Below are 25,868 nucleotides of genomic sequence, written 5' to 3' on the forward strand. Positions count from 1 at the left end.
TCATGAAGTAACACGTGACAGTTGTCAGACAACAGAAAAACCGCACAAGTGATCCACATGTACATGTTCCCCTCCAAAAATAAAACTTACTGGGATGCACCATTTTATTACATGATCAAAAAAAAAAAAAAAAAAAAATGTATAAAGTAAATCTCCATATCAATTCAATAACCCCTTTTCAGGTATTTCAGGGGCCAAAAGAAGATTTACTGCATTAACACTGGCTTAACCTGGCCCCCTGAAAGGGTTACAAGCAGAAAATCATGGATTTATTTTGTATTGGCTTATCCAAGCCCAAATTCCTAAGCCCCAATGAAGGGGGAGGGTGTTTGGCCCCTGAAAGGCACTGAGTTTTCTCCACTTTAAAAAAAACAATTAAAATTACCAAATATGGACACTTGTTTGGTGCTCCCATTGGACTTTACACATTTCTATTTGAACACATGAGGCTTTGAGGTTTGGCGAGTCAATAGTGAGGTATCTAAGTGTTTTGGTAGATCATAAGCTTAATAGCATGCAATGCCAAGCTGTAGTTTCTAAAAACAAGCAAAATCATTTGTATGAAAGATATGGACTCCTGAGAGATATTATCTGTACAAATTCATAAGACCAATAAGAGGCATGGAGAAGCTCAGCTATGGAGGAGAGATTAGAGGAATTCAATTTATTCTCTTGAGAAGTTAAGGTGGGTCACCATGAATACATAAGGGCAGTAGCGTTGCAAGGTGGGGGCAAGGGGTGTGGGCCACACCCGGGTGACACCTGTGGATTGCAGCACTGCTAACACCACCGCTGTCCTGATGATCTGCACCTCGCTGTGTCCAATGGAGTGGACTGAAGCCGACTCCTCCTCCGTTTACATCCGAGGAGGATGAGCCCGAGGGACACAGTGCTGTGTCTCAACGGCCGTACTGTACACTAGTTTATTATAAGTAGATGGATATGTGGGGGGTGCCTATGCTGATGGGGGGGGGTCTGCACTGAGGGGGGAACAATAGTTGGTGGAGGGGTGGGTGACACTAATGTTTTCCGCACCAGGAAACAACCCTAGTGACGCCACTGCATAAGGGGGATGTGATCACCATTTATAAATACATAAGGAAAAAATATGGGTCCTTGGGTGTCATTTGTGCCCATGAAACCTACACCAAAAACTGGAAGTCTCCCTGTGTCTTTTCTCGCCCCTAGATAATCTATCATATGATGCAGATGCTGAAAATGGGACGTGGAAGCTGACAGTCCTGGGTGTCAAAAGGACAAAAAAAAAAAAAAAAAAAAAAGCCAGGCATCACTGAGGCAGCCCCCTTCACTGCTCCTCAATGAACAGAAGCCTCAAAACAATGTTTTTCACAAGACAGTCACCTACCAGAGTTTGGAAAGGTGTTACATAAACTCCTCTTTAAAAAAAAAATGTCCTCAAGAGATGTCTGCTCCATTTGTGGGGATGAGGCGAGTGCCCAGACTTTCCCCTTGTAATGGTGGATTTCCAACCAATAGTGATCCTTCTCCTTGAGGCCACGTATTTTTAGATCCTTTCACAGGCTTTGAAGAATGAGGGAGCCCATGCACCGCAAGTTTGTGGAGGCATGAGAAGCAGAGTCCCCGGGGTCACTGAGGATTACAGTATCTTGAACTGCCTCTTCCCAGTCATGTACGGCTCGTAAGGGTTATGTGAATGGAAACCCATCTGTTAAGGGTTGGCTTATGTCTTCCTTTGCTTCAATGCCTCCAAAACTGCCAGAATTCGAGAGGAACAGAAGTCCTCTTCCTCCTGCTGCTCTGCCTCGAGTGCCCTGTCCATAATGCCATGAAGAGTCTGCTCCAGCAGTAACACAATAGTGATTGTCATGGCTCACCATCCTTGTGGCTTCCAAAAATGGTGACAGTGAGGTGCATGCATCCTTTATGAGCAGCAACTGGTGTACGGGGGGTGGGGGGGGAAACTGAGCTGCCCTGAGCCTGTCGTGCCCCACACATGGGTACTCATTGACGGCCCTCTGCTGCATGTGCAGCATTGCCAAAGTAAAGTTTCACCTGGTGGGCATGTCACAAATCAGGCAGTTTACGGGCAGGTGGAATTCCAGCCAACCGAGCACTCGCTGTGTATGAACACCTGAAATGGCTATAAACTCTTCTAGCCTGCTTTAGCAGATATTCCAACCCTGGGTACACATTAAAATAATGCTGCACCACCAAATTAAGGACATGTGCCATTCTTGGCACATGTGCCACCTTTCCTCATCTAAAGGACAGACAGGAGGTTTGTGCCATTATCACACACCACCATTCCTGGCTCCAGCTGCTGTGATGTGAACCACCTCTATGCCTGTCCCTGCAGAGCTGCAACAAGCTCTGCTCTGGTTCCTGTCCTCTAGACACACCGGCTGAAGCACTGCATGGCACCTTTTAGTCCGATTTATTGAATAGCACCTTGAATGCTTAGGGGGTACTAACAAATGGGCAAACAGCCAATGTTCAGCCTAAACTCAGCTTATCCAACACTACTCTGGGTCAACTGTAGGTATGGGATTGTGTATATGGAGGTTTTATGTATTTTTTCTATGTGTTGAATAGATGGACTTGGTGTCTTTCAACCTATAGGTTGAATTTGTGTAGCACGTTTTGTACCGTATTTATCTGCGTACAACACGCGCCAAGTTTAGGAGAGAATTTTAAGGAAACAAAACTTACATTTAAATGCCCATCTTTGCAGCCTTGCCATTTAAAAAAAAAAAAAAAAAAAAAGTGCCGCGCTACAGAGCGGATGTCCTGTGTATTTCGGCGGCTCTCGGTAGCTCTCGGCCATTTTCAGCCACACTCAGCAGCTTTCCAAAAGCTGCCAAGAACTGCAGAAAAACTCACAAATCAGTGGGGGATCAGCGCATAACACGCACCCACGATTTCCCCCTGATTAAGTGGGAAAAAAAAAAAAAAAAATAATGTGTTATACGCCGATAAATACGGCATTTCCTAGAAAAAGACTTGAAAAACATTTGTTATATTATCTACAATTTATTCTCCTACATTCCATAACTTTTGTAAAACTCCCATTTAGTTTTTTCAGTTGCCATTTTATTTCGTAAGCCAGGGCTGGACTGGCCCATCATGAAATTTCCCAGTAGGCCGCCTGCCCTAGGGCCGCAGCGCTCCCCTCCCACCTCCTTGTTTGTCACATACAGCACGAGTGTTGTGCATCACGGAGCTGGGTCTGTGTGTTGGCGGTGCTGTAACAAGGTCTCACCCCTCTAGACCATCTCATGTGATAGTAGATTGAATCAGTGCTCTGCCCATTACAAGAGATTGTTGGAGTGAGACCTTGTTACAGCGCCACCGACAGACCCAGATCCATGATACACAGCACTCCCGCTGTATGAGAGATCAGTGCCAGGCAACGGTGAGACGGAACTCATCTCTAGCATCATGTCTGCAGTCTCTGGGGGGAGCCTACAGAGGATTCAAGAGTGGAAGTGCCTCCAGGATGGGGGTCATGGGAGAAGTCAGACATGTGTGGACTGGAGAAGAAACTATAGGATAAAACCAGAGCCGCTTACTGAGCCCTGCACGGTGCACCCAAGTCAGTGACAGCGCCGCCGGGCCAGTCGGGGGGGGGGGGGGGTGAATACAAGAATATAAGGGGGCACTGATAAATGTTTCCCTCCTTGTTTCAGTAACCTTACCCCCTGACCTTAGTGTATTCTATGGAAGGTGGTCTCTGGTCACCAGAGTCCCCCCCCTACATTCCTAGAGTGCCTGGTGTCCCCCTTGATTGACCAGTATGTATGCATGTATCCCTTTCATGAAGAAAAATGAGGTGATGTTGGGCTGGCATAATAATGCTATGGGGCTGGTATGACATGTTTCCAGGGCTGGTTTTTAGTCCCAGTCCGGCCCTGTTGCAAGTTCTTGGAAGAAGAGCCCTCCCATCTTGTATTGCAACTGTGTGGTCTCCCTTTACTGTATATTGTAAAGCCTTGTACAGACTGTTGGCAGTATATAAAACCTGTACGTTAATTGTTGTGGGTTTTACAATTTGCTTTTGGCTTGAAAATTTACTAACATAGAAAAATCGATCCAGTAGCAAAAATGATAATACACGTAGTATCTCAAAAGTGAGTACACCCCTCACATTTCTGTAAATATTTTATTCTCTCTTTTCAGTTGACAACACTGAAGGATTTTCCAGCACTGCCTTAACCCTCTTGGGCAAGGAGGTCACCAGAGCTTCACAGGTTGCTACTGGAGTCCTCCAACATCCACCAACTCCATCATGGAGGAGTGGAAGAGACTTTGCACTCCCCCACCTTCCATTTGAGGATGCCCCACAGATGCTCAATAGGGTTTAGGTCTGGAGACATGCTTGGCCAGTCCATCACCTTTACCCTCAGCTTCTTTAGCAAGGCAGTGGTCGTCTTGGAGGTGCGTTTGGGGTTATGTTGGAAAACTGTCCTGTGGCTCAGTCTCTGGGGGGGAGGGGGGACATGCTCTGCTTCAGTACGTCACAGTACAAAGGACCTTTGCAGACATAGTGACATTTGCTGGGTGTTTGGTGTGCTCCTGGACCTTTCAGAAGGGGTGGCTCCCCTTCAGACCACCTACCCTCATCTATCCATCAGAATGCATGTGCCTCCATATATTATATATTTTAGTGTTAGGACCACAGATACCAGGGTGCTGTGACGTGGCTCGTGCATGTGTTTGAAAATGCGTGTGGATTAAACCCCTGTTAACGCTTACTGTTGAACAGGTTTATTTGGTTGTCTGAGCTGGTGGCAAGTAGGCTTTGGTTTTTTTTTCCCAGGGAATTCCCCCGGCTTTTGCCGTTCCGAGTGGAACCTGTCCTGTTAAACCTCTGGATGGTCTTGGCCACCATTCTGCAGCTCAGTTTCAGGGTCTTGGCAATCTTATAGCCTAGGCCATCTTTATGTGGAGCAACAATTCTTTAGATCCTCAAAGGAGTTCTTTGCCATGTTGACTTCCAGTGACCAGTATGAGAGAGAAAGAGCAATACCAAATGTAACACACCTGAGACCTTCAACACTAACAAGTCACATGACACCGGGGAGGAAAAATGGATAATTGAGACAATTTGGACATTCACTTTAGGGGTGTACTCACTTTTGTTGCCAGAGGTTTAGAATGGCTGTGTGTTGAGTTTGAGAGGACAGCAAATTTACACTGTTATACAAGCTGTACACTCACTACTTTACATTGTAGACAAGTGTCATTTCTTCAGTGTTGTCACATGAAAAGATAGAAGAAAAGATTTACAAAGATGTGACTGAGGGGTGTACTCACTTTTGTGAGATATGAGAGATTACATACAGTAGATATACTGTAGGGTGTGATTGGAGATAAATCTGATCCATGGCATTATGTTGGATGGATACATCTAAACCAGTTAAGGAATCTGCTGTGATATTTCTGGATAGAACAAGATAACATTATTATCACCTCATCTTATAAATTGGATGGCCGGCATTACATACCTCGTATAAATTCCGACCAGGTTTTTTGTGGGACCGCTATGATAAAGTAAAACAAGATGTCATCAATATCACCCCAAAACATAATATGTACAGAAGATCATCAGACATTTTCCTGCAGAATTGTATTTCTAAAGTTATGACATTTGATAAGTGTTTCATGAAGATTGATGGGGCGTGGTCTGGCCATGAATGTAAATGGCCACTAAACATGGAGCTCAGTCCAGGATCATCTCTCTCCAGCAACCACTGAGCTTTGATAAGCCCCTCACTGGGAAAAAAAAATATTCACGGCACAACCTCCAACCACAACCCAAGGAGGTTGATGGATTTCTTTCCTGGCTTTGGCAGAGAGGAAGCACAAGATGGTGGGGAGGACAGCATGGAACATAGCCCCTCTCCTGCAGACAATATCCCTCCTCTGCACCTGACAGCTCCAGTATAGACCCACAAAGGGGAGCCCCAGACATCACAGAAGAGACCTGCAACCTCCCCTACAGCATCTTCTCTAATGCTGCGTACACATGACAGGACTTTGATGGACTAGGTCTGATGGTCTTTCCGATGGACAAACGAATGGACTTGGCCACACACAATCACACCAAAGTCCAACGGATTTGAACGGGATGATGTACGACCGGACTAGTTCAGGAAGTTCATAGCCAATAGCTGGCCTAGCGTCGGTTTCTCTGTCGGGCTAGAGGAAGAGGAAGAGGCGTTCCTAAAGTCTGATTCTTTTGGTCCAATGGAGCCCACACGAAGGATCGAATTGTCCCAGCTGTGCTGTTGAAAATTCCAGTCATGTCAAAAGACTCTGTAATGTTTTACACTTTATTGCCAAAAGTATCAGGACAACCCTTCAAAATAATTGGAGTCAAGTGTTCCAAACACCTCCATAGACACAGGTGTATAAAAGCCAAGCACCTGGGCATGCAGATGGCTTCTACAAACATTTGTATAAGAATGGGTCGCTCTCAGGGCAGGGGCAGACTGACCATTGGGCCACTCGGTCACTGCCCGAGGGCCCCATCAGGGTTGCCTACCTCAGTAAAACCATGGACAGTATGTAAAAGTTTGTGTTTTTTTACATCTCTGAAATGTCCCTTACCGACATCCTTTTTGGTCTAAAAATCCTGAGAATATAGCTGCCCCACCTCTACAGTAGTGTGTGTGTTTGTGTATATTGTGTGGCCCTATAATCTGATTGCCTGGGGGTCCCATGAGTTGTCAGTCCACCCCCGTCTCAGTCAATTCAAGAGTGGAACCGCGATAGAATTTTTTGCACAGGTGACAACCTATCCATGATAATTTCCAACTGCTAACTAGTCAGTTAGTGGTATTCTAAACAAAGTGAAAACTGGGATTAGCAGCAATGAAGTGGTAGGCCATGTAAAAAGATAGAGCGGGGTCAGCACATGCTGAAGCTCACAGTGTGCAGAAGTTGCCAACTGGAAACACACACACAATCTCAGCCTTACAGATCTGACCAATTGACTTGACCGCCAAATTCTGCAGATCTCAATCAAATGGAGTCTGATAAATGGAGGCCCCACCTAGCAACACACAGGACTTCAAGAACTGCTACTGATGGATTGGGGAGATACCACAGCAAACCTTCAGAGATCTGGTGGAGTCCATACCTGGATGGGTTATGGTGGGTGGTCATAATGTTATCTCATCCATTATCTGATCAGTGTATGGAAGAAGATGAAGTCTCCTTACCTTCCTTTATACCAGAAACCTGACTCTGGACTCTTCTGCAGCTTCCTGGATAAAAGGAATGGAAACAAAATTAGTGAAACTCGTGCATATAATACCGAGAATAAGACATCTGTGTGACTCGGGGTGTGATAGGATCAAGGTGTGCTTTTAAAAAGGCCATAACAAAAATAAAATAAAAAAGTAAGCAGTTTTAAATTAGTATTACAATTCTGCTGTATTTCTATACAACTCAAAGTCTATGTATAAAAAGGACCACAACACAGATCCACACTGCTCCAATGAAGCTGATTCTCTGTTATATAAGCCCCATCCTATTGGCCATAATGTTGCATTTGATGTTAAATACCACAATCTGGAAAGAAAATTGAATTTTGGCCATTAGATGGCGCCAATGATTATAGGCAATGGTTCTATAACAGAATACGGCATGTTTCATTGGAGCTGTGTAAATTTGGGTCACAATTGGGCAATTTTTTTATACATTAAACCCCATAATGTTTACCAAGAATGTCATGGATTATTAAGATTGCAGTATAACTATAGGAGGACATTACTGAAATGACAGATCACCGTATCCTTCATTACCATCACTGAGGAGGTTATTGATATTTGTCAGAAAATTACCCAACTAGCTGTAAAATTCTTTACATAAACCAACCACAGCGCCTCTCTCTGCCCTGAAGGGGCGGGTTCAAGACCCCCTGCACTCACAGGATGCCCTCAGTGTCACAGATTGAATGAAGCTGGGGGTGTCATTCTACCTGGTAGACTAGGGACATCTAGTGGGGGGGGGGGGGGGGGGTTTACTGCAGGACATACAAAACTGCAGAGAAGTATTGCCGTGGGAGTTTTTCACCAAGAGTTTTAGCAGGAACGTGGGGAACAGTTCTGGCACCTCCAGCACTGAATTTATGAAATGGCAAGGGGTGCTGGAGGGACAATTACTGTATAGGGAAGGGTCCATAGTCGCTGTCGGGAAAATTTTTGCTGGGAGGGTTGCTAGCTATGGGTGAGCTTTACTGCTTTTCCTTCAGGGGAGAAAAAAAAAAAAAAGGGACAAAGTGGGGGTGAAGACTGGAATTTTAGTTTTCAAGATAAAAAAATTTAAAGCCCATAGTAAATATCTGTAATTCCTCAGACAGACTAATTAAAAATGATCTACCACTCCACCCCCCCCCCCCCCCTCACCTTTTGATTATAATGGAGAATGGCAAACGAGTGTTAAAAAAAAAAAAAAAAAAAAAAAAAAAAACACACTCCACACACAAAACAAAAAGCCACTTACTTTTGAAGATTCTCACACATCCATCTTTTACTGTCAGGAAGAGAAAAGAGGTCAGAGAACGGCATTAGTAACTAGACATGTGCAGAGTAAAATATTTCGTTTCGGAATTTCGTTTTCGTCTGAAAACTTAATTTATTTAGTTACTCCCGAAATTCGTTTTTATTTATTTCATTTTTCGTTCAAAAATTGCATTCGTCCGAAAATCCACATGAATCACGGTCGAACCTGTCTTTGAAGGCTTATGGTGTCTGTCGAATGTATAAAGAAGATTCGACGGAGCTAGTATATAGCATACTTTAGAACCCTATTAAAGTCTATGGGACTCCAACGTTCAAAATCTAAAGTGCTCATTTTAAAGGCTAATTTGCAAGTTATTGTCCTAAAAAGTGTTTGGGGACCCGGGTCCTGCCCCAGGGGACATGGATCAATGCAAAAAAAAAGTTTTAAAAACGGCCGTTTTTTCGGGAGCAGTGATTTTAATAATGATTAAAGTGAAACAATAAAAGTGTAATATTCCTTTAAATTTCGTAGGGGGGGGGGTTGTCTATAGTATGCCTGTGAAGGGGCGCATGTTTCCCGTGCTTAGAATTGTCCCTGCACAAAGTGTCATTTATGCAGGAAAAAAAGTCCTTTAAAAATCACTCGCAGCTATTATGAATTGTCGGCTCCGTAATACAGAGAACACTCATTGAAAGTCATTGATAAAAAAAAAAAAAAAAAAAAAAAAAAAAAAAGCGTGGGGGTCCCCCAAATTCAATTACCAGGCCCTTCAGGTCTGGTATGGATATTAAGGGGAACCCTGCCTCAAATTTAAGAAAAAATTGACGTGGGGTTCCCCCTAAAAATCCATACCAGACCCTTTATCCGAGCACGCAACCTGGCAGGCCGCAGGAAAAGAGGGGGAGACGAGAGAGCGGCCCCCCCTCCCTCCTGAACCGTACCAGGCCACATGCCCTCAACATTGGGAGGATGCTTTGGGGGTCTGTGACCCCTCAAAGCACCTTGTCCCCATGTTGATGAGGACAAGGGCCTCATCCCCACAACCCTGGCCGGTGGTTGTGGAGGTCTGCGGGCGGGGGGCTTATCAGAATCTGGAAGCCCCCTTTAATAAGGGGACCCCCAGATCCCGGCCCCCCCCCTGTTTGAAATGGTAAGGGGGTACAAAAGTACCCCTACCATTTCACAAAGAAAGTGTAAAAAATGTTTAAATAAAACAAACACTTTTGAAAAATTCCTTTATTAAAAATAAAAAAATAAAAAAAAGATTCCAGCGGCGGTAATCCACTCTTGCTATCCATCGACGGACGGTCATATCTCCAGCGATGTCTCATGTCATCCAGCGCAGCATCCTTCTTCTGTCTCCGTGGAGGAGACACTACAGACATTCCGGCGGCTGACGTTTGTTATATACGGAGGGCGGGGCCACCCGTCACCTGACCCCGCCCCCCTCTGACGCAAGGGGAAACCCGGGGTTCCCCGTGACGTAGGGGTGACCCCGCCCCCCTCTGATGTAACGGAAACCTGCCTGTGTTACATCAGAGGGGTGCGGGTCACCCCTACGTCACAGGGAACCCTGGGTTTCCCCTTGCGTCAGAGGGGGGCGGGGTCAGGTGACGGGTGGCCCCGCCCTCCGTATATAACAAACGTCAGCCGCCGGAATGTCTGTAGTGTCTCCTCCACGGAGACAGAAGAAGGATGCTGCGCTGGATGATATTAGACATCGCTGGAGAGATGACCGTCCGTCGATGGATAGCAAGAGTGGATTACCGCCGCTGGAATCTTTTTTTTATTTTTTTATTTTTAATAAAGGAATTTTTCAAAAGTGTGTTTGTTTTATTTAAACATTTTTTACACTTTCTTTGTGAAATGGTAGGGGTACTTTTGTACCCCCTTACCATTTCAAACAGGGGGGGGGCCGGGATCTGGGGGTCCCCTTATTAAAGGGGGCTTCCAGATTCTGATAAGCCCCCCGCCCGCAGACCTCCACAACCACCGGCCAGGGTTGTGGGGATGAGGCCCTTGTCCTCATCAACATGGGGACAAGGTGCTTTGAGGGGGTCACAGACCCCCAAAGCATCCTCCCAATGTTGGGGGCATGTGGCCTGGTACGGTTCAGGAGGGAGGGGGGGCCGCTCTCTCGTCCCCCCCTCTTTTCCTGCGGCCTGCCAGGTTGCGTGCTCGGATAAAGGGTCTGGTATGGATTTTTAGGGGGAACCCCACGTCAATTTTTTTTTGAATTTGACGCGGGGTTCCCCTTAATATCCATACCAGACCTGAAGGGTCTGGTTATGGATATTTAGGGGGAACCCCACGTCAAATTTTTTCTTAAATTTGAGGCAGGGTTCCCCTTAATATCCATACCAGACCTGAAGGGCCTGGTAATTGAATTTGGGGGACCCCCACGCTTTTATTTATTTATTTATTTTTTTATCAATGACTTTCAATGAGTGTTCTCTGTATTACGGAGCCGACAATTCATTATAGCTGCAAGTGATTTTAAAGGACTTTTTTTCCTGCATAAATGACACTTTGTGCAGGGACAGTTCTAAGCACGGGAAACATGCGCCCCTTCACAGGCATACTATAGACAACCCCCCCCTACGAAATTTAAAGGAATATTACACTTTTATTGTTTCACTTTAATTATTAAAATCACTGCTCCCGAAAAAACGGCCGTTTTTAAAACTTTTTTTTGCATTGATCCATGTCCCCTGGGGCAGGACCCGGGTCCCCCAAACACTTTTTAGGACAGTATCTTGCAGAATCTTTTCTCTCTGTCAAATCTTTCTCTGTTGAATATTTTCTCTATATAATCTTGGACTAATAGAAGTAAGGTTAGGCACATTCGAACACAGGTTCTATAGACACAGATTGTTGTCAGAGTCATGTCGAATCTCCTATTCTATATCGAACTGTTGTAACAATGAAAACGAAAATAAAGCATTTATTTATGTCGGATCTTTCGTTTTTCGGATTTTGTGCTTTCGTTATCGTTTGTCAAAACGAAAACGAAAATAGCTGAAATTCGGACGAAAATGCATTCGGACGAAAACGAATGCACATGTCTATTAGTAACATCCAGATCTACAAACAACTTCTATATGTAGGTGAATGGAGGAGATCCCGAGGGAGGAAATGTTCCATCATTGTTGAAGTGCTTCAAAAAAGCCATTTCTCCAGTCATTGAATGTACAAAGAATTATTAGTATAAATGTTCAAGCAAACATGCATAAGAACATTGGGTCACAAATCTACTAGTGTATAGCCAGCTTTAGCAATGCCCCAGTCTGATGTGCTCCACACTTCACAGAAGAGTAATCAGCGGTGATTGAGAAGCATCGTGACCCTAAAAATAGTAAAGAGCACCGGCTTACAGCAGCCAAGTGACTCCAATACGGTTGGGGAGATCACATCCAGCAGAGCTTCCCCAGATCATTGTAACCGACTGTGGAAGATAAGGAGCCACACACCAGCCATGAGCCCAGTCACCATGTATAGAGGATCAGACTTCTGACTAAAGGTGTGGAAGGGAGAAACATGTTGGGAGGTGTGGCTTTGGGAGGAGACAAGCTGAAGCCAATCCTCTATATATAGAGACTGGAATGGTTGCTAGCATGTAGTAGAGGAGGAACCACAACCCAAAATCAGCCCAGTCACCATGTATAGAGGATCTGACCTTTGAATAAACCCAAACGAGGGTGAAACATTGGGAGGTGTGGTTTTAGGGAGGAGACAAGGTGAAGCCAATCCTCTATATAGGTTTATTGGGCTAATTGGTAGTGTGCTAGAAGACAAGGAGCCGCACACTAGCGATTAACATGTACAGAGGATCGTACCTCTGACTAAACTCATGGGAGGGTGAAAATTAGGCTTTAAGAGGATATAAAGGTTGTTAATGCTTGAAAAGCTGCTTGCTAGGTGACCAGGCACCCTGGGGTGACTCGAGGTTTCTTCAGGGGGTGCCTTGGCAAAACACCCCAAAAAAAAAAAAAAACACACATTTTATTATTTAGGCCAGAAGGTGGATCAAGCTTGCATTTTAGTTACAAAGCCACAGGTTCTTATGGACCATTATGACCTTCTAGCCACCGTCATCCTTAACCGATGAGCTCGTCATCATGGATGTTGGTCACCTGCCCGGCATCGTTGTTTGACCCTCCTCTGCACCTCTCCTTCAGCATGGAGGTCACATGACGACATCAGAGCTGGTGGATGTTAGAGACCTTGCACCCATCCGCCTTCCATTTGAGGATGCCACAGATGATCAATAGGGTTTAGGTCTGGAGACATGCTTGGCCAGTCATCACATTTACACTCAGCTTCTTTAGCAAAGCAGTGGTGGTCTTGGAGGTGTCTGGGGTGGTTATGTTGGAATTCTGCCCTGTGACCCAGTCTCCAAAGGGAGGGGATCATGATCTGCTTCAGCATGGCACAGTACGTTGCCATTCATGGTTCCCTCAATGAACTGTAGGTCCCCAGTGCCGGCAGCACTCATGCAGCCCCAGACCATGACACTCCCACCACCATGCCTGACTTTAGCCAAATACGTTCACCTTGGTCTCAGACCACAGGACTTAGTTCAAGTAATCCAGGTCCTTAGTTTGCTTGTCTTCAGCAAACCGTTTATAGGCTCTCGTGCATCATCTTTAGAAGAGGCTTCCTTCTGGGATGACAGCGATGCAGATCAATTTGATGCAGTGTATGGTCTGAGCACTGACAGGCTGACCCCCCACCCCTTAAACCTCTGCAGCATTCCTCACAGCACCCATACGTCTATTTTCCAAAGACAACCACTGGATCTGACTGAGCAAGTGACCTCAACTTTTGTTGACCATGGGGAGACTTGTTCTGAGTAGAGCCTGTCCTGTTAAACCCCTGTAGGGTCTTGGCCACCATGCTGCAGCTCAATTTTTGGGTCTTGGCAATCTTAAAGCCCAGGCCATCTTTATGTAGAGCAACAAATCTTTTCAAATCCTCAAAAGGTGTTTTTTGCCATGTTGAACCTCCATTGACCAGTGAGAGCCATACCACCAAATTTAATACAGCTGCGACCTAACAATAATGAGCCACATGACACCAGGGAGGGAAAAATGGCTAATTGGGCCCAATTTGGACATTAACTTAGGGGTGTACTCACTTTTGTTGCCAGAAGTTTAGACATTAAATGGCTGTGTTGAGTTGGGGGGGTGAACAGGAAATTTACACTGTTATACAAGCTGTACACTCACTACTTTACATTGTAGACAAGTGTTGTTTCTTCAGTGTTACATGGAGATAGAAGAAAAGATTTACAGATGTGTGAGGGGTGTACTCACTTTTGTGAGATTATATGAGAGATTACATACAGTAGATATACTGTAGGGTGTGATTGGAGATAAATCTGATCCATGGCATTATGTTGGATGGATACATCTAAACCAGTTAAGGAATCTGCTGTGATATTTCTGGATAGAACAAGAGAACATTATTATCACCTCATCTTATAAATTGGATGGCCGGCATTACATACCTCGTATAAATTCACAGAAGGAAATTCCTGGGACCGCTATGATAAAGTAACACAAGATGTCATCAATATCACCCCAAAACATAATATGTACAGAAGAACATCAGACATTTTCCTGCAGAATTGTATTTCTGAAATAATGAAACTTATCAAATGTCACATGAAGATTGATGGGACGTGGTCTGACCATGAATGTAAAATGGCCACTAAACATGGAGCTCCATCCAGGATCTTCTCTCCAACCGCTGAGCTTTGATAGAACCCCCCCCCCTTCACACAGCGGCACTGACAGAAAAAGGGGAGGAGAAGATCTCAGCCTTACAGATCTGAGACCGATTGACCTTCAAATTCTATAAATCTCAATCAAATTGAGTCTGATACATGGAGGCCCCACCTAGCAACACACAGGACTTCATGAACTGCTACTGATGGATTGGGGGCAATACCACAGCAAACCTTCAGAGATCTGGTGGAGTCCATACCTGGATGGGTTATGGTGGGTGGTCATAATGTTATCTCATCCATTATCTGATCAGTGTATGGAAGAAGATGAAGTCTCCTTACCTTCCTTTATACCAGTAGAAACCCAACTCCAGGTTCCTGGATAAAATGAATGGAAACAAAATCAGTGAAAGCCGTGCATATAACACCAACACCAAGAATAAGAGGCATCTGTGTGTCTCATGTGTGATAGGATCAAGGGGTGCTTTATAAAAAGGTCATATAATAGTTTTTAATTAAATATCTGCTGCCTTACTACTAAACACCTCAAAGTCTGACTAAAAAATGTCCACGACACAGATCCACACTGCGCCAATGAAACTTATTCTGTTATATAAGCCCCATCCTATTGGACATAATGTGGCATTTGTTTTTAAATATCACAATCTGGAAAGAAAAGGAATTTTGGCCATTAGATGGCGCCGATTATAGGTGATGGTTCTATAACAGAATACGGCATGTTTTATTGGAGCTGTGTGGATTTGGGTCACATTTGGTCATTGAATTTTTGTATATGAAGACCCCATAATGTTTACTAGGAATATCATGGTAATATTACAATTGCAGTATAGCTACAGGATGACATCACTGAAATGACAGATCACCGTATCCTTCGTTACCATCACTGAGGCCATTTGATATTGGTCAGAAAATTACCCAATTAGCTGTAAAATTCTTTACAAAAACCAACCACAGCGCCTTTCTCTGCCCTGAAGGGGTGGGTTCAAGACCCCCTGCACTCACAGGATGCCCCCAGTGTCACAGATTGAATGACACCCTCAGCTTCAAACTGGTAGACTAGGGGCATCTAGTGGGGGCAATTACTGCAGGACACAAGATTGCAGAGGAGAAGTATTGCAGTGGGAGGGATTTTTTTTATTTTGACTTATTTTTTGCACCAACAGTTTTATCAGGAATGCGGGGAACACAGTTCCAGCACTGAATGTATGAAATGGCAAGGGCTTTATTGCTGCCGGCTTCTGGGAGGAGGGAGTCCATAGTTGCTGTTGGGAGTATTTTTGCTGGGAGGGTCCATTGTTGCTGGGGAATGGGGGTTGGTAACAATGGGTGAGATTTTTTGCCGCTTTTGCTTATTAAAAAAAATGGAGTTCCACCCAAAAGTAGTACTTGCACTTATCCCATTTCCCCCCCCCCCCCCACTGGTGCCACTTTTTTTTTGGGGGGGGGGGTACCTTTTTGACAAGTGCCCTCCTCCACTTACGACAGACTTCGTTCACCTGTCTCCTCCCCCACTGCACCATTCAGGAAACAGCACACCTCATGCATGCTCAGTAGAGACCCAGCTGTGAAGCCACAATGGCGGCGGCAGCACCCGATGGAAACATCAGCTGGGGTGCCGACATCACTGGATTCCAGGACAGGCAAGTCTGTATTCTCTATAAGGGGTGGTACTGGGAGCAGAACCAACGGATGAGGCTTGGCTCTTGTTGGCTGTGAGCAAAACCTAGAATTCCTCCATCCGACCAGACAGTCAAAGAATTTGACTAAATTATAAGAGGTTAGTAAATTACTACATGAGAACCCCCCCCCCCACACACACACCACACTTACTTTTGTAGTATCTCACACCTTCATCTTTTGCTGTTAGAGAAAAGAGGTCAGGGAACGGCATTAGTAACATCCATCCAGATCTACAGACACAACTTCTATATGTAGGTGAATAGAGGAGATCCCGAGGGAGGAAATGAGGTATGAAGGAAGGAGTCGTCAGACCGGCCATACACTAAGGAAATTTTGTTCAAAATGTTTCATTCTAAGAATATTCCATCATCGTTGAATTGCTTCCAAAGAGATATTTCTCCAGTCATCGAATGTACAAAGAATTATTAGTATGAATGTTCAAGCAAACATACATAAGAACATTGGGTCACAAATCTACTAGTGTATAGCCAGCTTTAGCAGTGCCCCAGTCTGATGTGCTCCACACTTCACAGAAGAGAAATCAGCGGTGATGGAGAAGCATCGTCACCCTAAAAATAGTAAAGAGCACCGGCTTACAGCAGCCAAGTGACTCCAATACGGTTGGGGAGTTCACATCCAGCAGAGCTTCCCCACATCATTGTAACTGACTGTGGAAGATAAGGAGCCACACACCAGCCATGAGCCCAGTCACCATGTATAGAGGATCGGACCTCTATGACTAAACCCATGGGAGGGTGAAATGTGTAATCTGGAACATCCCATAGGGCAGGTTTAGAGTGATGGCAAAGCCGTGTTTAGCCTCCCAATCACACCCTTAAATCACAACCCAATACAATATTGTGGTGGTAAAAGAGGGTGGGCTTCAACACCCCCACACTGCATATGTGCTTCACTGGGCAGCCAATCTTCATCTGCTGACAGTGTGCTCCACACACACCGAGCACAAGGACCCAACTGTCAAAGACTACATATAAATGCACAAAAACTTCATCACAATATAATAGATAAAAATGTAGCTTGACACATCCAACCCAACGATAGTTTCAGGTAATTTATAGACACACATTACTAGAAATGTAATTATGTACATTATCTAAACATACAGCGACAGCAGATCAAGTAAACCCCCCCCCCCCCAAAAACACCCCCCAAACTAAGCATTGGAAAAATTGCTGTGCAAATACAGCGACAATTAAAAAGTTGCAATGACTGCAATTTCATTCCCTAGGGCAGTGGTGGCGAACCTTGGCACCCCAGATGTTTTGGAACTACATTTCCCATGATGCTCATGCACTCCTCAGTTTGGTTGAGCATCATGGGAAATGTAGTTCCAAAACATCTCGAGTGCCAAGGTTCGCCATCACTGCCCTAGGGTCTCTGCAAAAAAAAAGAAATAATGTTTGGGGGTTCCAAGTAATTTTCCTAGCAAAGAAATGATGATTTTTACATGTAGGAGAGGAATTCCAGGAATTTGCCAAGTGGGTGAATTCTTACCTCCAGTCATTGTTTTCATCACTTTCTTGTATATTTCTGTAAAACAATTTCATCATCTTAAAGAATATCAAACAAATATATTAGCCAGTCTTTTAGGGTGCCCCCCCCCCCTTTAGGTAGTTTTGATTTTCCTGGAGGCCCATCTGACATGACACATCCTGATCCCAGTACCCCTGGGGGACCCTAGAAACGTACCCCAGGTGGCTTATAGAGTCCATGTGTAATGAAGCCAATAGGTGGAGCTCCAGCGCCATCAGGGGACGGGATGCCTAAACTCGTTTTGCCTGTTTAAGACATACAACAGAATAAAACTGTTCTGACAAATGGAATGCTTTCAACTTGTTTCTGCACTGGTACGTTCCCCAGTAATTTACCCCCCCCCCCCCACGCTTTTTTTTTTGTGACAACTGATTAGACCAGGAATTGGATTTTTTTGTGTTGCCACACATGGTTTTTATTTCAATGGAGTTGGGTTTTGGCACCCAAACTTTGAAGTTATCCTGAACCCAGGGCAGTTTGGCTCAGTTTGAACTCATTTGAAACCTGTGGAAAAGCTGCAACTGCTGATCTCCTTGAAATTGTAAGTTGTCCGGCTTCAGCCCTGTTGGACTCATTGACCGAGGGAAGAGGGAAGAGGGAAGGAAGACTCAGATCAAAGTCAGCTTTTAGGGCTATTCTCAACATGTGTTGTGTGTAATGTGAGGTCATTCACTGAAAATCTGCCCTAGGCATGTCCACTACACTGCAGCATGGGGCAATACATTGTTTCCTTTGTGCTGTGATCAAATAAAAAAAATAAAAAAACACAGCATTTGCAAGCAAAACCTTGTTTCTTCAGACACGAGGCCTGGGTACCATTCTTTTAGCCCATGAAAGGACATCTGATTGGATCCAGTCAGCATGACTAGCCCCAGCAAGGAAGCTTCCAGTGGAGCACAGCACATCTTTGTGAACAACACCTTAGACACTGGTGAAAAAACAGACTCCCCGTAGTGGGAGGGGTTATATAGGGAGTGCACTTAGTGCCCTACGGCGTGCCAGTGTCCATCACCCATCAGTGGCCCGATAACCCACATAGTAATTACTATGACTGTGTCCCCTGATGTAAGAAAATACATGTATGTTTTGTGTAGCACCCTGCTAGTTAGCTGTCAATAAATGTATTCTATTTTTGAGCTTCTGTATTCAGTGGCACCATGTTTCAATGTTCCATTCTGTAGGCTCATCTACTTCCCCTGTATTCCAGAAAGTACAGGAACATAGTGGGCTGGAAGAGGCAGATCCTTCATACAGCCTCAGCCAATCCTTGGTAAGGAGAGTGATCAGCAGGGGGGTATAAATGGTCCAAGACCTGAACAGGGTCCTTTCCCTGCCTGCTTGAGAGTGACTCAGCCTGGAAGGACTGTCATGCCTTCCATGGCAATCTGGAGAAATCTGCAGGAGGTTGTGCACCACAATCCCTTTCCCAGTTCTACAAATAAAAAAAAAAAAAAAAAAAAAAAACACAAAGGACACCATCTGCTTGGTTTTCGCTTGAAATGCTGAGAATACCGTCTTGCTGCCATGCACTAAACATGTATGTGGGACACTGCACTACATTTGGTTTTCCTAATTGTTACATTAATTGGTGGGGAGGTATGTTAAGCTGGGAATCCTTGATCACCTACCACGAATGGCCAACCAAGCCCAATCAGCGCCGGGTGCACTGCCCCACAATCCTGCAGAAAAAAAAAAAAAAAAAAAAAAGCTGCATTAGTGCTGAATATAAAAAAGGAGGATCAGTTATGAATTGTAAATGACCTTTTAGTATGTGTTAGTTCCATAGCTGTACACATTCATAATTATGGGTTTTCTCTCCTACTGGCAAGGACATAGATCTCAGGTGGTCATTTGATAAAGTCATTGTATATGTATAGATCTGTAGCACCGTGCCAAAGTCTGGATAAATGTAGTCTTTGGCTCCGCTGTACTCAGTTGAGAAGCAATTCTTCAGGTCTGGTCACGTCTATTCCTAAGCCTGGTGGATGATTACTCCTGCCTGCCTCTGGAAAAATATTCCAGAAATAGTGAGAGGGGGGTCAATGGGTTATGAATATATATATCTGACCACTACCAATCTCTGGGAGGGAGTGGCTGGGGAGAAGAGTAAGGTTTAAAAGCAATATGGGGAGTGGAAAGACGGGGTGTTTTCCGCTCCCCATATTGCTTTTAAAAATTGTGATCGCTATTTTTATTTTTTTATTACCTCTTGTTGCTGCAGTTTTGTTAAATAGCTGGTATTTTATGCAAATAAAACCATATTATCTTTTTGACCTACACCATTGGGAGCTTGTTTATGTTTTTCATGACATCTGCTCCATGAATGTATTGACCATTTTGAGAGCTATATCAATATTGGACCTCCTCGTCACCCCGGTTCTGGCCTCTAAGGGTTTCCAGATGACATACAGCAATCGATGTTGGTGGCTTCTCATTCTAGGTCTGTTTGATCTGGTGTTGACACACAGGTCCACCAACTCTGGTAAGAATATTTAATTATATCTACCTTTGTGGATGCCATTACCGTCTGATTTACTGTTTGCTGTCATTTTCTTTTGTTTGAGGTCAACGTCGGATCCATGGTGGCCTTATTATCCCTCTAGATGGACTTCTTTATATCGAATATATCACTGGTTTATTTCACATTAGCTCTACATTTTCCTTTTCTTTGTCACATTCACATGTAGCGGCTTTTTGCAACATGGTTTTCACTTTTCTATAGCGCAGAATTTCTTTACAGAAAATTGAACAACAAGTCTTTAAGAGTACCTCAACTTCTTTCCCAACCCTCTGATCCCAAGTTTAGTGTCAAAAGTGTTGAAGAACTTGCTTACTTTGCATCCAGAGAATAGCCATTTGCAGCTGGATGATCACTCAGGTTGGACAGTCCCTCTCACAAGCCCTAGAAGCCAACAAGGTGCTTGCTCAGGAACAAGCCTCTGCCACAGGACATTGTTGTAGAACATGTAGGGAAACCAAACTTGAAACACTTGTAGAATACCTGGATCTTTCAGCCTGCTTGGCAGTATCCACAAGACCAAAATTCTCTTGGTTACTTCAGCCCTTCCAGGCTTTTTTTTTTTTTTTTTTTTTTCTAAGAAAACCAACCCATACGTGGTGTTCCTCTAAAGAGTGCTCCCCTGGAATGCTTGAAGTACACTAGGTCTCTCCCCAACTGGAGACAGCACCCAACCACCTCAGAATCCTCATTTAGTTTCCTTGCCTTGGGCTAGCCAGCCCAGAGACACTGAAGTCAGGTGGATCTGCACCTCAGGCAATAGCCTTCCTGGGGGCTAGCCAGGAGGACCAGGGCCATGAAGTCAGCACATCATACTGGACCAAAACCCTCAACCACATGACGTCTGCATCTTAAATACCCTCTCCCAGAGGGCACAGCGAGAGGGCCACTCCCACTGACCTGGCTCCAAAAGAATAACTTAAGCACCTGACCAGACCATAGTTCCATGCCTAAAACAGGAGACAGTGCCCCCTATGGCCAGGCTGAACATCTCAGTCCAGTCAGACTGATGCCGAAGTCCAATTTAGACAATTATACCCAAGCCAAACTGCAGTTTAGGCAAAGATGAACTTTGAACACACACACACACACACACACTTCAGGAGCTGCAGCTACACATGATTTTGCATTGGAAAATATTAAAAACAAAAGAAAACCAGAGTTAGTACTTACCAGTAATTCCCTTTCCAGTGGTCTTCCAGGACAGCCCTTGAGAGATGGAGTCCCTCCCATCGACCCAGGAAATACATTGCCACAGTTCAAAAGGTGGTCCTTTAGGTCCCTGGCCAGTCATTTACCAAGAACCAGAGGATGGAACTGCAACAACCACAACAAGTAATAACGTTATTACATCAACATTATAAAAGAAAGGGTGGGATCGTGCTGTCCTTGAAGACCACTGGAAAAGGAGTTACCTGTAAGTAGCAACTCCAGATTTCACCAGTTGTCTTCCAGGACAGCCCTTGAGAGGATCCCCAAGTACTCACCAGATTTGGGGGTGGGGGGCAGACAGCTTGGAGGACTTTCTTCCCAAAAGCCTGATCCTGACTGGACCATTAAGTCTGGTTGATAATGTCTTGTAAAGGTGGAGAAGCTTAACCATGTGGCTGCTTTACATATTTGCTCCAGGGTGGCACCAGCTCTTCCTGCCCAGGATGCCGCCAATGGCCTTGTGGAATGGGCTCCAATACCCCCAGGAGGATCTTTGTTCATTACTCTATCACCCTCTGTTATAGCTAGCCTAATCCACCTAGCCATGGTGGCCTTTGAAGCCTTCTGTGCCTTACGTTGATTGGAAAAAAAAAAAAAGAGCAAAGAATCTGAGATTCAGAATGGATTGGTTACCTTGAGATATTCTAAAATGCAGCACCTTACATCTAGTTAAATTGTTCCTTCATTCTGCCAGAATGCAGCAAATGAGAAAGAAGGACAATATCCTGTGACCTATGGAAACTAGATGCCAGTTTTGGTAAGAACCCAGGGTCTGGTCTTTAGAACGACTGTCTTATAAAATCTGAAGGAATGGCTCTTTGAAGGAAAAGGCTTGTATCTCACCAACCCTACGGGCTGAAGAGATTGCCAGAAGTACTGTCTTGAATGTAAATCAGTCTTAGAGGCCTCTGATATAGGTTCAAATGGTGACCCCAAGAAAGCCTTCAGTACAACAGTTAGATCCCAAGATGGAGCTTTGTTGACTGACTGGTTTACACCTAAAGATGAAAGGATCATCCTGTATCCTTTTCTCTAGGTACACACTTAAGGCAGCTATCTGAACCTTAATAGTACTAGGAGTTAGTCCTTCGTCTATCCCTTCCTGTAAAAACTGAAGGCCATTAGCTGTATCCATGTTTCTCCCCATGGCTATCCAGCCAGCTATTAAATTTTCTCCAGATTTTTCTATAAATAGCTCTGGTGGTTAGTTTCCTACTCTGTCGTAAGGTCCGAATTACACTGTCAGACCCTTACTGCTCAAAAGGTCTTCCTCAGTAACCATGCTGAGAGTTCCAGCATGGTTACTTGTGGACGAAGGAGGTCCCGCCTGCAGAGAAGTCTCAGGGGAGGTTGATCTGTCACTGCAGCAATGTTGTGAACCATGGTCTTTTGGGCCAAAAACGGTGCCACTAGAATTAGACATGTTTCCTCCCCAAGAAATTTCACTAGAACCCTTGGGATGAGGTGCAGTGGAGGAAATTCATAAGCCAAGCTGAAAGTCCATGGAGTCTGTAAGGCATCTACTGCCAAGGGGACATCCCCTGGGCATAGCGAGCAAAAAGCAGGAACTTTTGCATTCTCCGTTTGCAAAAAACATCCACTACTGGCCTTCCTCAGTGAGCTGCTATGAGATTGAACGCTTCTGGATCTAGAGACCATTCTTGATTCGAAACTCATTGTCAACGCAAGTCTGCAGAGTTGTTCAGTTCCCCTTTCAAGCGTATTGCAGAAATAGACCTTAGATTGCATTCTACTTACTGAAAAATGTGCCTGGCCACCGACATTAAACAAGGACTTCTGGTACCTCCCTGTTTATATAAGCTATAGCCGTCATTGTCTGAGTGGACTTGTAGATTGTGACCCTGTATCGTGGTCTGAAAAGCTAGTATAACTGAGGATTGCTTTTAGCTCCTTCCAATTGGAAGAGAAATGTTTCTCTTCCAGAGTCCACCTGCCCTGGGCCCAGTTAGAGTTGGGCTCCCCAACCACTTGCATCTGTGGTCAGTGTGGATGTGATAGGCAAGACCCAGAGAACCCCCTTGTTTAAGTTCTCTGCATCCTTCCACCACCAGAGGGAGCGCTTTACTTTCTTGGGGGATCGAGGCCTCTTCTTCCAGATCCCTACCTTTTAAGTGTTCTAACAAGAACCTCTGAAGGGCCCTTTGATGGAACCTAGCCCATTGTACAGCTGGAATGGCTGCTGTCATTAGACCCAATACCGATATGACCTCTTACTGTAAACTTGGGGCAGCTTTGGAGAAAAGATTTTGTGCCAGAGATTCAAAGTCTTTTCTTCCGGTAGCACCATTGTCTGATTTACAGACATGATCTTGTAACCTAGGTACAGGATCTCCTGTGTAGGGATAGTTTTGGATTTTTCATGACTGACAATCCACCCTAGCTGACTCAGGCTGAGCTGTGTTAAATCCAAGTCCTGAGAGAGCCTGTTCTCCGAGTGAGCTGTCAGTAGCAAGTCATCTAGATATGGAATGATCGAGACTGACTGAAGTCTTAATGGAACTAGTGCCTGCCCAAGAACCTTGGATGACAGTCCTAAGGGAATTGTGCTGCACTGAAAACAATATATTTTCTCATCTGAAATTGCCATCCGAAGAAATTTTTGGCATTCCTTCTTTATAGGGATATGCAGATAGGCACTCCTTAAATCCAAGGTAGACATAACCCCCTCCTTTTGGAGGAGATTCCTTATTGAATAAATGGACTCCATCCAAAACGGATGGAGAGATTCAGAGGACGGAGGACATGATCAGTCTGAACTCCCCAGATGGCTTTTTTACCACAAAAAATATGTGTAAAAACCGTCCCCCTGTTCCTGAATGGGGACTGGTGTCAATACTTCTTGATCCACCATCTCCCCCAACAGAGATGGCAAGGCCCTGGCATTTTGAGTCACTCGGGAGATTGGTTACGAGAAATTTTGAGGGTAGGCTGCTGTAAAACTAGCACATAACCGCTTTATTATATTTAACTTAACTTGTTTGAGGTTATCCTTTCCCACTGTGGAAGAAAGTTTGATAACCTACCCCCCACGGGAAACCTGGGGCTTGGGGGGTTTGACTGGGATGGTTTAAGAGTATGCCCCCTTTTCCTTTTGTCCCATCCAGTGCTTTTTGGGTTTGAACTCCTTTGAGGGTTCCTTTGAAACTTGTGGCAAAGGTTCTCTTCATCAGTCATCCTAAGGCAGCAGTATCTAACCCAGGCCCGAAGACTAGGTCTCCTGGGGAAAACAAAAAAAAAACAAACACACACCCCACACACTGTCTCCCCCCCACCCAAGTTTTCATCCATACTGACCTAGCTGCAGATTTAGTTGTAAACGGAATCAGTGGAGGCATCAGAAAATGAAACACATCACCTTAAATAGCATTGGAAAGGTTTAAGAACTCAGTCCTGGGAGTGCCCGCTTTAAGATGTTCCTGTAGTTGTGATAACCAGAACTCCAGATTTCTAGCCACACAAGAAGTGGCTAGAGCTGGTTTCAAGCCTGCCATAGAAGCATCCCAGGCCCTCTTTAAGACCAAGTCTGTCCTTCTGTCCATTGGATCTTTTAAATGACCCATGTCCTCAAAGGCTAGGTCAGACTGTTTAGAGACTTCAGAGGGGCGTCTAGCTTAGAATTTTTTATTCCAGACCACCTCTGGGCTCTCAAAACAACTTTAGACAATTGGGAAAGACTAACTGTCTCGGACCATTCCTTAAGGACCAGGTCAGAGAGCACCTTGTGTATTGGAAAAAGCCTTAGCAGCCTTTTTTCCCCAGAGACTCATACATTTGATAATGTCTGGTTAATAGAGTCTCTTCCACATCAATTTCCAGCGTATAATAAATGGTGCTCAATAGCTCCTCTACTTCCTCCAGAGATAGCTTATATCTTGCGCCTTTGTTAGCTACAGCCTGATCCTCATCCTGGTCTGAATCTACATCAGAGGATTCGCGGGCTATGCTCCCCGACAATACGGGGCTCCCCAGAGCTGGGTGTTGTAAGGCATGGTGAGGAGGATATTGTAGTCGCCCTACCGGTGGAAGCAGCTGTGTCTACATCTGTAATTAAATCCTGGAGAGATTTAAAAGTTGATGCCATCTGTTTAAAGGAACCAAGGAATTTAGCCAAGGGGGAGTCTGCCTCTGTTTTAAGAATGCCTGCAATACACTGTTTGCATAGGGCTTTGCTAGAGCCTGAGGACAATTTCCACAATTAAGGAACTGTTTGCGGCCCGATTTGTCTTCCCTTAGGGCCTCCTTAGCCTGAAACAAATAGGCATTCTTAGTATCTAAACTGTATCCCTCCTAAGACACCCATACTGCATCACCACCGTAAAATCTCCTTGACTGCAAGGTAACCACCACCATGGGGTACTACAGGTCCCAGCCTTACCATCACCACTAACCCCATTAACCACCAGAGTAATGGCTTGCTCAGCAGCCTACCTGGGTTTGGCTTATGCCTGCCTCCACCAGAGTGTCCTGGGGATTAGCCTTATATAGTATGCCTGTGAAGTGCCACGTGTTTCCCGTGTTTAGAACAGTCCCTGCACAAAATGACATTTAACGGAAAAAGTAATTTCAAACTGCTTGCGTTTTTAATGTAATATCTGGTTCCGGCAATATAGATGAAAATCATTGAGAAAAAAAAAAAAAGTGTAT

General features: G+C 44.7%; 1 protein-coding gene across 4 annotated transcripts in view; it reads right to left on the reverse strand.

Annotated features, from left to right (window-relative positions):
• LOC143956891 (cytosolic phospholipase A2 gamma-like) overlaps window positions 1-25,868 on the reverse strand; it is a 49,792-nt gene that overhangs the window by 6,768 nt on the left and 17,156 nt on the right. For all 4 annotated transcript variants that reach the window (XM_077467056.1, XM_077467057.1, XM_077467059.1 and 1 more), the window contains exons 9-16: window positions 19,102-19,152; window positions 17,435-17,470; window positions 16,070-16,099; window positions 14,561-14,596; window positions 14,000-14,035; window positions 8,491-8,520; window positions 7,206-7,250; window positions 5,487-5,522 (exon numbers count right to left, since the gene is read on the reverse strand). In XM_077467056.1, coding sequence (XP_077323182.1) covers window positions 5,487-5,522; window positions 7,206-7,250; window positions 8,491-8,520; window positions 14,000-14,035; window positions 14,561-14,596; window positions 16,070-16,099; window positions 17,435-17,470; window positions 19,102-19,152 — 300 coding nt within the window. The remainder of the gene's footprint in view (window positions 1-5,486; window positions 5,523-7,205; window positions 7,251-8,490; window positions 8,521-13,999; window positions 14,036-14,560; window positions 14,597-16,069; window positions 16,100-17,434; window positions 17,471-19,101; window positions 19,153-25,868) is intronic.

The sequence above is a fragment of the Lithobates pipiens genome, unplaced genomic scaffold (assembly GCF_037356315.1).
Source record: "Lithobates pipiens isolate NorthernLeopardFrog02 unplaced genomic scaffold, aLitPip1_a1.2 Scaffold_44, whole genome shotgun sequence".
Lineage (NCBI taxonomy): Eukaryota > Metazoa > Chordata > Amphibia > Anura > Ranidae > Lithobates > Lithobates pipiens.